The 16,424-nt window shown below is 35.1% G+C and overlaps 2 protein-coding genes across 2 annotated transcripts in view; both read left to right on the top strand.

Annotated features, from left to right (window-relative positions):
• ptgfrnb (prostaglandin F2 receptor inhibitor b) overlaps positions 1-8,577 on the top strand; it is a 50,255-nt gene extending 41,678 nt beyond the window's left edge. Inside the window, exons 8-9 of the mRNA XM_022664271.2 lie at positions 2,351-2,653; positions 5,203-8,577. Of these exons, the coding sequence (XP_022519992.2) occupies positions 2,351-2,653; positions 5,203-5,366 (467 nt within the window). The 3' untranslated portion in view covers positions 5,367-8,577. The remainder of the gene's footprint in view (positions 1-2,350; positions 2,654-5,202) is intronic.
• A 3,327-nt stretch (positions 8,578-11,904) lies between these two features.
• Positions 11,905-16,424, top strand: part of kpnb3 (karyopherin (importin) beta 3) — a 28,564-nt gene continuing 24,044 nt past the window's right edge. Inside the window, exon 1 of the mRNA XM_022664269.2 lies at positions 11,905-12,037. Coding sequence (XP_022519990.2) covers positions 11,957-12,037 — 81 coding nt within the window. The 5' untranslated portion in view covers positions 11,905-11,956. The remainder of the gene's footprint in view (positions 12,038-16,424) is intronic.

The following is a 16,424-nucleotide window of genomic DNA, read 5'->3' as shown; positions in this document are numbered from 1 at the left end:
TGTGACTCATGCACGAAATAGACATTTAGCCAAATATTCATATACCTCATAGATGCACTAAAATAATTATTGCTAAATTGTACCTGCCATAATTTACAACAGTCTCTACTCAGGTTCTTTAGCACTGTTCTCATATCTGACTGTTATTTTGGGAGGGTGTCTGGTGCTGGACGCTTATTTCTCCAAATATCATGGCGTGCAGTGAATATAGTGGGTACCCCTTCTGTAACCACCACCCATACCCCCCCGACACTCTATGTTTCGGCCGACCGACACATAGATAAATATTACAATAACTACATATTCTCTCTCTTGACTTAGTTATATTAACTTAATGCACATCAACAGCCCACAAATACAACTACAAACTACAAAAGTATACAATAGACCCAACAATAAATGCTTAATTTGCCTACAAGTATAACCGTTCAACAAAGATCACTCATTTGTATGTCTACAGTACACCAGAGCAGCCAAAACATTAGGTACACACCCACGCCTTTTAATATAATATGACACAATATCTGTCTCTTTTGCAGCCGTAATTCCATGATAGTTCTGTAACTATTGAAATAATCCAGCATGAGTGACGTTTATGACTCCTTCAGCACAGAGCTGAGAAGGGGTTAGACAGCCATGGCTCCGCCCCTGGAGTGAAAATCATGAATCTGATTGGTTAGATTGTCCTTCGACTTTGCTAATAGATTTATTACTACACCCTTCTCAAAATCAGGAGAAGGGTCACACAGTCACGTGGGGACAGAATCCATTTTAAAAAGCTTTGATTGGTTAAAACCGCTGTGGGTCAGATAAGAGTCCTGTAGCAACTGAAAAACACAGACTAATGCTTTGAATTATTTGCTTTTTTTTATTTTATTTTATTTATAAAATAAATTCTTACACTTACAAAAGCTATGATATATATATATATATATATATATATATATATATATATATATATATATATATATATATATATATATATATTTCCTGATTAAAAATGATGTAATTATTTACGTTAATTTATTGTCACCCCTTCTCTGAAGGCTTAGAAGGGCCTCACTGCACACCACTGCCAAATATGGAAGCAAATTTCGACTACATGGTTCGACACAATCTAACCGATTAACATATACAGTTCTCTCCCTCAGCTTGAGGATAAAGCATAATCGCAATGTAATAATTGTGAACAGTTTTAGATTGTAATAAAATAAGTGTTGTCACCATTACCATGTTAATACAGGCTAATTATGTGGAAATTTGTAACATTTTTAGTGCTTGTTAATCATGTTTTATAATTTATGTATATAAAAGTATAGTGATGTATTAGGGCTTTTATTTATACTAATCTATAATCCTAGCATATTCTCTCAGCACATTCAAATATTCTAATTTAAAAACAAACAGGACTATAATGAGATATTATAAAAAAAAGTAAAAAGGCACTCATTTAAAAGTGAGTTTCAGTATGTGCAGTGTTCACTTTGTTTGTAAACAAAATAAATGTTGTATTTAATACATTTTTAGTTTAAAAAATACAGAGGACTTTCGCAGCAAATAATACCTTAATACTATATACTACTGTAATGTTTTGACACGATATGGGGGTCTGAAAATGTGAACAAAACTAGGTGGGGGCCACAATATTATGAATGTAATTTTAAATAGTTTATACAGTAAAATCTTTGGAATTAATTTTGTTCCAAAAGTTTAAATTAAATCTGAAATCAAAATTTTAAGAATCAATTCTTTGCAGCTATTTTAAAATTATTTGTGATAACATTTTGCAAGACTTTGCTTTTATTTTTGTGTTTTTGTCTTTTTTTCTCGTTTGCTTTTTTTTTTTTTTTTTTTTTGCTTCTATATGTATAATCTATATGTTATTCTGATTGCAGATTAAATATATTTCTGTCTAAATATTTTTGGCACAAAATGCTTGAAAATCTCTTTAAAAACCTCCTTGCATTTGTATTGTACACAGACAAAATACTTTCAAACATACACAGTATGTGAGAAAATCCAGCATTTTATTCTTTTTTAAACCCTTTTTATTTTTATTTATTTTTTTACAAATCCTGTCAGTTCAAAAAAATCAAAACATCTCTTCTACATAAGCTTTAATAAGACTACATATTCCTATTTGGCTCATTAGCGCCACTAGTGTTTGGGTGTGGAATTGCATCCACCTATATACTGATCATTGCTCTCTGGCAAATGAGTGACAGGACAAGGGAACTTCTGGGGGCCAATCAGATTTCCCCTGTAGCCCCTCTCCTAGAACTGCCAGTGATACCACCCAACCTTAATGAATTTATTAAGTATATTTTTTCTGAATCTCTTCTTCATCCAGATGACCTGGCGTATGATATCCACTGGTATCAGGGTCGATTCTCGGGATCAGGCAGTCTGGCTCTGTTGGCCAGTATGGATCGCTGGGGCATGGTGAAGAAGAGTCGTCGTAATGACTCCAGCGACTGCAGTCTGGAGCGACTCAAAGACCACAAATTTGCCCTCAACATTCACGGCACCCAGGACAGTGATGGAGGAGAATACTACTGCAGCGCCACGCCCTGGATACGATCAAACACAGGGGTCTGGAGCAGAGAGCCAGACATCATATCCAAAAAGATCTTCATTAATGTCAAATTTGCATGTGAGTTCTTATTCATTTTTTAATCTCTTTATTTTTGGCATTTTAGCTTCTTTATATCAGTCTTAGTTTAATCTGGCAGTTTTAAATCAAATTATTATTTATAACCAATAAATTTAAATTTGAAAACGAGAGGACTATTATTGATTTCAAGAATTTTAAAATCAGGTTTGTAAACAGAATATTTAATATTGAATAAAGAGTATAATTTTCCGTTTTGTGTTTTACCTAAATCTGTTTTCGAATTCATTTTTTTTTGTTTTTTTTTTCACAGTTACGCATCTCTCGCTCTTGCATTCAATTTCAGAACTTTCTCGCTTTTAGTTTTGAGCCTGTTTTTACAAGTGGGTGGGGACTAGTCCACAGTATTCAGTACTTGGGTTCGCCTGTTTGCAGGACTATAGCTCCAAAAGTAATTATTAACAGTTCAGGTGTTACAGATTTATTTGTAGCAGTGTTTATATTTCGTAATTCATTTATAATATGTTACACCACTGGACATTTTGCACAATTTTTTGGGAGAAAAACATACATTCGTACAAATAATTTTACCTAATTATGGTAAATCAGGCATTATATAACTCTTTTCTAAAAGGAGCAGCTAGTAATTTTTAAATGCTGGCTGTTGTTTGTTTATTTACTTTAAACTTTAATCTGTTATGTTGTGTGTTATATCATAGAAATAAATGAATCCAAATTAAGTTATTGAGCTGGTGCTTTGAATAGCTCCAGTAGAATAGAGTCTTTACAGGCAATTCAGTTTAGCCTGCATTTATCTTTATAATGCTACTGGGCACTACTTTTACAAGACCAGCCTCTCTTCTCTATGAAAGGGGAGTGACCAAAATACACTAAACTGAAGGTCTAGTTACCATTTTAACAAAATAATTTAAGTCACTGATGAAATCTGACAAAACTGTCATGAATAGTGCGTAGCATTTGACTCTAACTTGATTTTCGGCTTGGTATGGCTACTGCACTTGCACAGATCTCCTCACCTGAGGGAAACTTTCCTCCACTAGCACAATTACCCTCCTCCAAAAACTGGGGGGATGTTAAAGTGGGACATTATCCTTGCACAGAAGCATAAAGGGGTTGAGCGTTAAGGCCAATTTATACCTCTGCCTCTTTCCCACCCCCCTGGAAATGTAACTACGTGTCTTGTGACGCATAGTTTAAACCAGGGGTATTTAATTAGAATTCAGTTTGGTCCAGTTAGAGAACATTTCACCAGGCTAAGGTCCGGACGGTCGCCAATGTTAACTTGTGTTATAATTCAGTGTTTTATTCTGTTTCCTGAAGAAGCCTATAGTAGTTCTATCAGTGTTTCAATAATGTCATCAACAACTGAAAGATAAAACAAATTACACATACTAGTATATTTCAACAATATGTATTGTTTTAAATAGGCCTGTTACAATAATTACATTATCAACCTATCATAAAATAAATGGAAACACCCTGAATAATTTAACATATCAAGTCTATATTTATATATTTATATATGCTATATTTATTCTATTTGATTTTATTTGTATTAGATTTAGGCCTGCCTGCCATAATAATAATTACGTGAATGATAAATCTTACAATATATAGAGAAATGTTTGCTGAACTCGGCCAAAAATATCAGCTTTGTTTAAAAACAGTAGTTTTATTTTATTTAATATTATTACTGTATCAGACTTTATTATGTTGTGGGTAAAACTGATGGGGGAAGTTGCCAATGCTTTTTGTCCCCTGGGGGCTGCCTTAGTTTTGAGGTAGGGATGTTTTGGGAGCTCTTGCTGAGGAGTTCTGATCAGGTGGAGTAAAGTGGAATATTTTGGACTCTTGTTTTAGTTGTTTCTCTTTAATTCCTCTGAGTAACTCCGCTCGTTTACATTACTGTTAATATGTTTTATAACTGTAGTATTTTAATGTCTTTTTCTGGTGCGCACCATCTGTATTAGCTTTTCTCGCTTTATTCTCCAACTTCTCACCGCCTGCTTCTCCTGTGTGGCTCCGCGCTCTCGCATCTGCACAGATTGGCCGAGGAGAGCGCTTGGTGATCTTACAGCACACGTGATTGGTCTGTGAGTTTACTGTGCTGTAAAGCACGTAAACCATAAAGACAAAACGTTCCTCCGCTTTAAATGAACTCTTTCAGAATTAAATTCTTCTCAGTATTTGATCAGTTTGGGTCCGGATTGGACAACGTCTGGGTCTGGACCCGGACCGCGGTCCGCCTATTAGTGACCCCTGGTTTAAAGTGTAGAGCCACTGATACGCGCACGCAGAAGTATAAACGTGTTCTGCTGTGTATCACACTTTCGCTGGGTAGGTGTAGGTTTGAGGCGGAAGTATACTTTGGCCTTCCCAGTGATATTTCAAACCTGTGGATTAAACAAATTAGACTTCACTTTTAATCTCCTCACTACTGTTTATTATGCATCTTAATGATTTTAGAAGCACATCTGTGCCTATGTTTTATTTAGCAAAATGTTTCTCGATGTTTCTTGAAATGTATATTTAACATGGTATTAATTTGAATTATTTCTTATCTTTTTTAGTATGGGACTCGATGAAGTTGCCTTTGATGTATGGGATGTGTGCATCCCTTTCTGTGGGTCTTTTCTCCCTCATTCTGGGCCTTATCTGTGCTCAGTGTTGCTGCAGGAACACTACACACACCCCACGCACTCGGATCAAGCTCATGGACCTGGAGGTAGACTGACAGACACAGAACACACACAGCTGCTCCCCCACAAGCTGACTAGAACCAGAACCAGCCATGTTCTAGATATAAATTCATCTCTCTTATGCTCCAAAACAGAGATTGTGACTGTAACTGCAGTAAGTGAACCTTTAAGGACTCAGAATAAGAGAATAAGCATCTCTGAACCAATGAAGACTCCCAAGGAGGTCAGTGGACTTTTGACCTAATGATGCAGCGCCGGAAAAAAAATAATGGGCACCTTCTGCATGACAAGGGGCGTGTATATTCTAGGGGCTAAAACTGATGATTAATGGATGCAAAATTTAGGGGGGCAGTTGACTCCCTTCCTCCTAAATCTGCCAGTGTATGTTTTTTTTTTCTTTTTGAAAACGTTACTCATATTTAGATATGAGATCATTTTTACAGGAGATTGTGAAAGATCCAGACCTAGTATCTGTGACTTCCACTCAATAAAACCTTGTGTTCTTCCCTTAACTGTGGTGCTACACTTACAATACAAATACAATAAAAGTGAGTACACCTCTATCACTCCTGCAAATATTTTATTATATCTTTTTTTGATGGGACAGCACCATAGAAATGAAGTAGGTAAACATGTTCAATTTGTGCCCATTTATGTCATTTTCCACACCTGGTGTCATGTGACTCATTAGAGTTACAAAGTTCCCGATGTGAAAGGGAAGCACAGCTGTTCATTTTGGTGTTTTGGGAACAATTTTCTCATACAGGACACTGGATATTTTACATGGCGTTTCATGGCAAAGAACTCTGAGGATGTGAGAAACAGAATTGCTATTCAAAAAGATGGCCTAGACTGAGCCACAGGATTTTCTTGGACCGGTTCAGCCAGAACACTAACCAGCCAGGCTAGGCTAAGCTATCCTAAGTTAATGCTGAGCTAAAGCAAGCTACGCTAACCTAACCAAAGTCAAGCCGGCTAGCTAAAACCAACACCACCCAGCAAAACAAACAGAAATGTTTAAAAAATGCTCAGCTTTCACCTGAAGACGACTCCACGGAGCAGGAGAGGAGAGTATTATCGTTATTTCACGCTCCTAACGTTACCATCTTCACTTATTCCCAATTTTAATTTCAAGCTAACTTTCGTGGTGTTAGTCTGTATAAATCATACACCGTTTTGTAGTTAAGTTTCAGTTCTGTTACAGTTGTGGTGGAACTACTTTTTGGTGGAAGGCACAGTCCATATTAAAGCTTCTTCATTCTTAATTTCTTAAAGTTCTTTCATTTATTTTCTTTATTCATTTTGTAAAAAAAAAACTGTTGTATAAAAGCAATAGAACACTCGAGGTCATGTGTTATCACGAATAACATCACGGCTGTGCCTTCGGCTCGTGCCTATGACCGAATCACAGCCGTGATGTTATTTGTGATAACACACTCCCTCTCCTGTTCTATTGCTTAAATATAACTGTCTGCATGGCACTGTCCTGGAAGGTGGCCTCTTCTGAAGCTGATGCACAAAAAAGCCTGCAAACGTTTTGCTGAAAACAAGCACTCCACGAGCGTTAATTATTGCAACCATGTCCTGAGATATGACGAGACCAAGATAAACCTGTCTGGCCCAGATGGTGTCCAGCAAGTGTGGCAGCACCCTGGTGAGGAGTACAACTCCAAGACAACTGTTCTTTGCTTACAGTCAAGCACGGTGGTGGTAGCATCATGGTCCGAGGCTGCATGAGTAATGCTGGCGCTGGGGAGCTGAATTCCGCCATTGTCTTTCTCTTACACATGCATGCTTGTATGAATGCAAAGGGAAATACCAGCAATTAAAAAGGTGCTGAACACAGATCGAGTTATATACAAGTTTAATTTCTATAGTGCTGTCCCATTAAAAGATATAATAAAACATTTGTAGAAATGTGAGATGCATACTCATATTTGTTGGACACTGTATGTAACAAATGCCATGTGATGAGTAAAATGCACTGTTTGAGCTTTTCAACTGAAGTAAGAAGTAGGTCTCTTCATGTTTGTCAACCTTCTAGACATCCTGGGAATCGCAAGGGGTAAAATATTACTGTTTAGTTGGTTTTCAAAAACTGGACTGAATAACTGTGTAATAACTAATATACTAATGAACAGATACATAGTTAGAGCGGATAAACAGAACAATAGGACCAAGTCCCTGATGAGTCCAGTGAATGGGTTAATGCATTTTTGAAGCTCATTATATTTCTCTGTTGTGTGATGAAAACTCAACACAGGCAACAACACTGTTAAAAGTAGGAGTTCCTTGAAGAACTTTTAGAAATTTATCAAGCAAAAGATTTTGGAAGAAAATGTCTTTAAATCTTTAAAGTGCCCTTAGCTTTCTTAAATGTTGCTCTAAAGACATTAATTGGTTTCTCTACATTTTCAACATCTAAAGTTCTTTAGGAAATGTAACTTTTAACAGTAGATGTTTCATTAAAAGCAATAAGAATCTCCATTGCTAACCCAAGTGGACTTTGGCACAGTATTTTATTTTTGTATAGGATGTTTGGTTTGTGTGATTATTTGTTAAGAGTCTATAAGACTACAGTCTATGAGATTGGACCATTTTACAGTATTTTGAATTTTATTACAAATAAGTGCACAATTGTATGACTATGATTTTACTGAGAGACTCTTTTATAATGTATGATGACTCTAATAAAATGTAATGTTAATAAAAAATGTTCTTTTGTGGGTGTGTGCTGTAATGAGAAGGACTTTTATTTTATTTTTATTTTCTTTACATTGTTGTCAAACTCAGACCCCCTTAGCGATTGTTTTTCAGAAGTGTCTAGCAATAAATCTAGGGACTTTTTGTGCATGTGTATATTCATAGTTTGTAGATTTATATCTGTACAATTTTTTTAATATGCAATAATGTATAGTATATATAGTGCAAGTTATACGTTTTTTATTCACCTGCATATCTGTGTTATTATATCTGTGACTAAAAAATATAGATTTTCATTTTATTAGATTTGTGGCATATGTGTGCATTCTGATAAAATCTACAAGAGTTTGCATGTATTTTAAATCTTTTATGTGTTTTAGGAGTATAGGAGGAAAATCTGTCCAAACATGAACTTTTATGCCAGTTGAGCCCAACAAAAATGCTTTGAAATATTTTGTAAATGTCAATCTTTGGAGAAGACAGAAGATAAATGAAAGACGATTTATTAAAGCTCAATATTTCAATATTTCATTTAGATATTGATACACGTATTGATACATTTAGCAGTTTCTGTTATAAGCTGTACTATATTGTTTAAATATTATGGGTGTCACGATTCTCTAAATCCTCGATTGTCGATTTTTTTTTCTACAGCAGAGGGGCCTATGCCAGTTTTAGATTAGTCTATGGTCAGTCATTGGTTTGATTCATCAAATTTACAATATCTTATTTCAAAAAGTGGGCTTGATATAAGTGATGCAAAGTGATACAAGTGATCTGTAATACACCACATTAGGCACTAATGGTCAAATTTAAATAATTAAATTAAGATATATATGTAATGCCCTCTAGTGTTTTTTTTTGTAGCAGCAGTGTGCACTATTAAAACAGCAATGTGCAACATAACAAAATAAATAATAAAAAAATACAGGAACAGTCATGTACAAAATAATAGAACAATTAGAGCCTTAACAAACTGAACTCTATACTACTATAACAGTTAAACATGAAAAATAAGACTTTAAGACTTTTTCGGTCCCTGAGAATGAGAAGTTTTTTTCTTTAATAAAGATATATTATTAATTTTATCTGAGAGAAAGATGCTCCTTAAGGTACCAAAACTATTAACATATTTGAGGCTACACACCATGGCTGGATTACTGATTGGGCCAGTGGGGCCAAAGCCCAGAGGCCCTTAAGGTCAGGGGGGCCCTGGCCAAAAAAGATGTGTGATGCCTATCAACATGTATGATACAATATATTTTTATTTTTGAGAGACTCAATTTTAAGGATCCTCTAACTATTATTTTGAGACACCAAGTTGTTATTTTGAGATACCAAGTTGTTGTTTTAACATAACAAGTCATTATTTTGCAATCCTAAGTTGTTATTTTCAGAAAATGAGTTATTATTTTCAGAAAATGAGTTATTATTTTCAAATACTAAGTCATTCTTTTGAGATATTAAGTCATTATTTCGCGATACTATCTCTTTATTTTGAGATGTTTTGAGTAAATCATTAATTTGAGACACTAAAATGTTATTTTGAAATACTAACTTATTCTCTTGAGATACCAAATCTTATTTTGAGATACTAAGTCATTATGTTGTATTAATTGTGTTGCGTTTCTCCAAATTGTGATTAGAATGACATTACTGTGTACTGGGTCTTCAGATTTTTAATGCCTGCATTTACATATAAACAGTGCACTGATGGCCCTCTGATGATGAGCAAAAAGGAGACGTGAGGTCCTCAATATCCTACATTTACAATTACAAATATGCTAGTGTTCACAAGATGATTTTAGGAGAAAGTAAATATATCATCTAAAACTTCTTTATTTTGAGATACTAAGTTATTATTTTAAGATACTATCTCATTTTGAGATACAAAATAAGGGCCTAAGTTGTTATTTTGCGATACTAAGTTGTTATTTTCAGATACTAAGTTAAGATACTAGGTTAAGAGATATTAACTCTCTATCTTGAGATACTATGTATTTATACTACGTATTTAAGTCATTATGTTGTATGAAATGCATTGTGGTTCTTCAAATTGTTATTTATATGATCTTACTGTGTAAAATTGGGCTCTTTGGATTTTAAATGCCTGCATTTACATATCAACAGTTAACTGATGGTCCTCTGATGATCAGCAAGAAGGAGGAGTGAGGTCCTTAAAATCCTACATTTACAGTCATGCTGGTGTTAACAGGATTACTTTAGGAGAAAATAAATATATCATATAAACTCTTCTGGTGATGCAGTTCTGGTAATTTTGGAGTTTACTTTTAACTGTTTAATAGAGTAATCCTCACTGAGACCAGCAGAGGGAGATATTACAGAAACATGAGACAAATTAGAACACCAAATTTGGTAAAACTACAGTTCACATAAAACACTACTAGCAGTAATAAACATTGTTAACCCTCCTATTGTCTTTGGGGTCAATTTGACCCCATTCAATTTTTAAAGTCTCTAAAAAAAGGGTCGACATTACTTTTGTCATTCATATTTACCGTCTTCTCATAATTTGATAAAGACAATAAGTAAAACATAAGATGTTTCAAATATATCAACTTCAACGTCTGTTTTATTGGGCTCTTTTATTGGTGTAAAACATAAGTAATCTCAATATTTTACACATAGTTGTGTGGTAATAATGTCATGTTCACTTTTACATTCAGTTTTATTATCTTTCTCTAAAATTACCTTCAGTTTAGGCCCTGACTTAACAACACAGTACTTATAATACTTATATAATAGTAATGAACCACTTATAATAATACCAGAACCTCTAATAATTTGTCAAATAAACATAAAAAAACTTGTAAGTAAACGTTGCTAACATGTTTAATTATCTGTAATTATAATCATCTTTTGGTTTGAATTGCTCCAATGTCAGTGCTAAATCAACATATTTATTCACTGTTAAATTAACAATTGTGTTTTAGCACTGCCCTATTTTCAACAACCAAATCATTTTGATCAGAATTAGTCATTATTATTTCTTTTTGAAATGTTTTTCAAAAATGAGGGAAATGAGGTTCTTATTAAGTGATCAGACCAATACCTGGCTCACATTTGGAATACATTTCTGCTTTAATCCTGCATTTTAGATCACTAAAACACTAAACACTAAAAACTTATGAACAACTGAAAAAATGTGTTTGTCTTCTGATGAAGTTTAATTAAAGGTTTTCTTTTTCAATCAAATAAATCAAACAAAAATCAGTTTTATGTTATTTATCAGGACGAAATCATTGTTCCATGATTTAGGTTCAGTAATAAGTTATTATTTTGATGTACTATCTCAATCGTTAGATATTAAGCCATTATTTTGAGATACTAACTTGATATTTTGATATCAAACTAAGTTGTCATTGTGAGATGCTACCACGTAATTCTGAGATACTAAGCCTTTATTTCGAGATAACCAGTCATTATTTTGTGATACCAAGTCATTATTTTAAGCTAGAGATAACACCTCAAAATAATGAGATAGCACTTCAAAATAACAATGAGAGACCATCTCAAAATAACAACTTAGCATTTCAAAATAATGAGACAGCATTTTATAATAGTGAGATAATAGCTTTAAAATAATGAGATAATCGCAGTTTACTAAATAATGGGAAACAATAGGTGCTGTATTGTGTATTTTTTTCTTTATTTTTTTTCTTTATAAAGGCAGTGTAAGGACAGCTGGTTTATGTGAAGCCCACCATTGACATGTATACAGTTTTTTTTGCTGAATGATGTATTGTTTTAGGTGGCGGGAAAGGCCTGACGTGGTCCTGCATTGTCGTCGTAATGGCGCGAGATCTTGTTTCCGGGGCGTGGCCTGGGCGCTGACTCCTCCCCCCGCCATTATTGTAATAGCGCTCTCGGGCCGGCGGGGTTCTTTCTGGACGCTACAGCAATGGCGGAGCAGCAGCAGCAGTTCTACCTCTTACTGGGGAACCTGATGAGCCCTGATAACGCGATCAGGAAGCAGTCAGAGGTACGGATTACTCCCGCTACAGGAATACGGGGCTGTGATTGCGGGTCGTGGGGTTTATAAGGCGCTTAGCTGATGAACTGCGCGGGTTCGGCTCCGGCCCACGTGTGAGGAGGAGGGCGCAAGTTTAGGGCAGTGTGCTGTGGTGCTGCCTGGCCGGCTAACCCGCTGAGATAGAGCCGCCACAGCGCTGGCGGCTAAAGCTAGCTGGCGTTTAGGTACATAGTTAGCTAACTATATACATGGTTACCCGGGTTAACTAGCTAGCCAGTAGAGATGGGTTGTCCTGGGCCTAGAAAGTGAAAATAAATCTCAGGGCTGGATGTCTGCTTTCTTTAGCCGCTAGCTGTCTGTGCTAACCGGCTAATATTAATCACACCGTAATATTAGCTAGCTAAAGTTAGCTGCTCATTTTAGGAGTCGACAGCTAAGCTAGCCTATAGCATAGCAGCGCCTGTAGCCTAACTTTTGCCTAACTGTATTTGTTCTCTGTTTAATCTGTGTAAAATAACAGCTGTAAACCAGAGCTGTAAACGTGTTAAGCAGAAGCTTGTCTAGGTTAATTAACTATCATTTCATTGCCTGGTATCTTATTGGGTAAATAGCTTTCCAGCTAATGTAACTATCCCTTAACTATTCTTAATAACTGTAGTTAGCTAAGCTAGTAAAGTTGTTTTCCAAAAAAACACTGTTGACTAGCATGTGTGTTTACAATAAACTCGATTTAAACCACGATTGTGGATTACCTATTCGATAATTTCACGATATTTCTGGAATACGTTTTGAAACTACAGACATTTCTCCCAAATTACAAATTAAATTTGGTAATTTACAGCATTTATTCGTCGAAAATGAGAAATGGCTTAAATGACATCAAATAATGCAAAGAAAACCAGTTCATATTCATAAAGTATTCAGAGAGAGTTCAGAAATCAATATTTGGTGGAATAATCCCTAGTTTTTAGTTACAGTTTTCGTTCATCTTGGCATTTTCTCCTCCACCAGTCTTACACACTGCTTTTGGATACCTTTGCCACTCCTTTTGCACAAATTCAAGCAGTTCAGCTTGGTGTAATGGCCTGTGGTCATCCATCTTCCTCTTGATTACATTGCAGAGGTTTTCAATTTGGTAAAATTAAAGGAACTAATCATTTTTAAGTGGTCTCCTTTTTTTGGCACAGAGGTGTGTGTTGTTGTTGTTATCCCTGTTTGATTTTTTGGGGAAGTACCAGATATGTATGTATTGTAAAAGTATTGCTAAACCTGTTATAAACAAACTGCTGTGCTTTATAAATTTTTAAGAAATCCCCTTTTGCTTTGTTTAAAAGTGAAAGTATCGTTGTATAATCTGTCCAAGATCAGCAGTGTTGGATAGTAACAAAGGAAGTGTAGAAAATAGGTTATTCTGCTTAAACAGTATCTTTCATGAGTCATTACTCAAGTATTTCCTCTATTTTACCCTTTATTTTAACCATTTCAGCAGCCCTAGAACAGAACCATGTGAAAAGCCACAAGATGTGTTAGTGGCGGAATTAGCAGCAATTGACTTCTTCCTTTTTTTTTTTTTTTTGATGGTTTACTCTCCACACTTAAAACAGACTAGTACATGCTATTGATATTCTACTGTATAACAATGTTGCTCACTTAAAGCTTATACATTGAGAGAGAACTCTATCTTGTCTCAGTGTATGAGCTGTTGGATGCCACAAGATGCACTACACTAAATGTTAAAAAAAAAATAATAATAATAATTGATTGACTCTGCTTTAGTACTAAATAAGAAACTTAGGCCTCAGCTGTTTCAAATCCAGATATCTTGCTTTGCAGTCCACTACCGGTACTTTTTTTGTAATATTAATCTTTTGTTTATTTTGGTTCCTGCATCTTCTGGTGCTTAACCAATAAACATGCAATTGTCTGTTCCCACGTTGCAGATAATCATTGCAGTGTATCATGTCACTATGCTTTTATTACATCCCTACTGACTAGTGCTAAACAATGTTCTTTATGCTAACATCCATTTATATTTGAAATAGTGATAAAACACTAATGATGAGGACTTGGGCCACTTCATATAATGTGTTTTTTTTGTTAGAATATGCATTGATTATTTTACTAATATTTGGGCCATTACAGTGAATTGATGCTGTACATGTTCATGGTTCTTACTTATTTTTCTTCATTTTAAACCTGTAACTTTGAAGTAGGCTTTTCTGGTATTTTTTTTTATTAAGCAATAATTGGTCTGGTACGTTAGCTATTTTGTTAACCATCAAAACTAGTCTTAAACAATATTGCTTATATTCATATAGTTCATTGTCCGTGTTATACAGATTGTTTAGCATTAGTTAGCTAAGAAGACGATACAGTTCATATAGGTTAGTTAGCTATAAAAGCTACTGTTGTTGCACATTATTGCATCTCTCTCTCTTATTGGTAATTTCACATTTTCCTCGATATATACAAGTTAAACCTGGTCACCCGCCAGGACGATTTAGCCTGGCTAAGTCTTTTGTTCTGTGATTAAGCGCATATCCCAGTTAAAGCTTGGCTGGCTGTCTATTCTCTGTGGATGTTAACAGCTGCCTCATCTGTCCCAGTCAGTGGGCACTTTCTCACCTCTCACTTTCAGCCGTCAGCATTTTCTTTTATTTACAGACAATGCACCCCAGACGCTTTTACTACTCCACTGGAATCAAAAGTCTGGGTACAAGATTAGTTCCTCCTCACTGCTTTGTTGCAGTTTGAGTTGAGTCGAGTTCATTTGCATATCCAGACTAAGCTTAAGTTAACTAGATAGATAGATGTATGGATGGATTGGATAGTGAGGGAGATGTATGGTTGTCTATCGATACATGGATGACCATTATAATTTCCAGTATTATTGGCAGGAAGCACAATTCTTTTGATCTGATTCTGATACTTGTTCAACTGCTGATTCTGAAACAAATTGTGCCACAAGATCTTTTCATATTAATATTGTTTATTTAACTTACGTATTTAATAGTTTTATTTTATCACTCTTATTGTTGATGTGCTTAAGATTACATTGAGGCTAAATAAAGTGAGTCAAATTATATATACAGTTTAAATATGTTTAAATGCCTTCGCAACAACTTATATACTTGTATATAACTTGAATATATTGCTTATATGTATAACTGATTTATGCCTGGGCTTTAAATGCACCAGCAGGCTGTAATATCCACTATTTTTCACCAAAGACAGTAACTGGTCATTGAGTGTTATGAAAGTGAGCTCCTTTTGAAATTTTGCTCAAACTAAATTTTCTAATTTAACTTTCTGACTCACAGACTGAAGCTGCTGCAGCTTTGCTAGAAAATACTCTCCTCCAAAAGTATTGAAACAGAGAAACCAGTTCCTATATTTTTAATGATGTTTTAATATCAAACTCAAATGTTTTCAGTCTACATGAGACCCAAAAAACTACATTTTTAGCTTTGAATTCCAGGTAGTTGCATTTAGATATAATACAGTTCAAAAAATGGCACCTTCTGAGCTCACCTGTTTTTCTTGTGATCAGCAAAAAGTATTGAAACAGAAACTGGTTAAATATGTTAAAGTGAATAAGAATCAATATCTAGTCGCAAATCCAAACTATATCAAGTCTCTGATCTGTTGACATTACTAAACCTTTGCATTCTTTATTATCTTGCTGCCTGGTGAAGGTTCTACCATTACTAAATGTTCTGTAGATTGGAGTTTATTGTATTGCAGCAGTCATGCGTGATCATCGCCAATGAATATTAATGAGCCTGTCACTGAAGAAGACATACAAGCCTAAGGCCAACTAGCGCATCTTTCTCAACTATAGCCTTAACATCACATTGTTAAACGTTAATCGTTGGTCCAGATGTTCTAAAGCTCGGCTCTATTCTACTTGGTAAATTCCTGCCCAGCTTTCATATTCTTCTTGCTAATTAATGCCTTCGCTCCTGCGTTCTGGAGGTTGTTTCTGGTTCTAACACTTGTTTTAGGGTCTTTCTTTACAACATGTGCACTGTTTTTATCAGCTGCTGTTTTTTTTCTCAGTCTACCTGGTTGACATCTGTTACTTAGTACACCAGTAGTGATCTTTCAGGGATAGACAGCTCTCTGGTTTTCATGTTTGTTACTCATCTGACTATAAATACAGTCTGAAACTAAGCGTAGACTTTGTACAGCATTTGACAAAGCCAGTGCTCATGTTGCGACTTCCAGTTTCAGTGTTTTAATTATGAAATTCAAGGGTATAGTTGACATCTCCAGTCTGACAATGTAATTGTAATGGAGGTATAGCTGGGTCATGTTTTGTACATATCAATAAAAATGGCCAAAATGGTCAATGTTAATGCCCCCCTTTTTTTTAAATCCTTGTTTATTTTATGCA

This window comes from Astyanax mexicanus, chromosome 21 (genome assembly GCF_023375975.1).
Source record: "Astyanax mexicanus isolate ESR-SI-001 chromosome 21, AstMex3_surface, whole genome shotgun sequence".
Taxonomy (NCBI): Eukaryota; Metazoa; Chordata; class Actinopteri; order Characiformes; family Acestrorhamphidae; genus Astyanax; species Astyanax mexicanus.
This window is presented reverse-complemented; position numbering and strand designations above follow the sequence as displayed.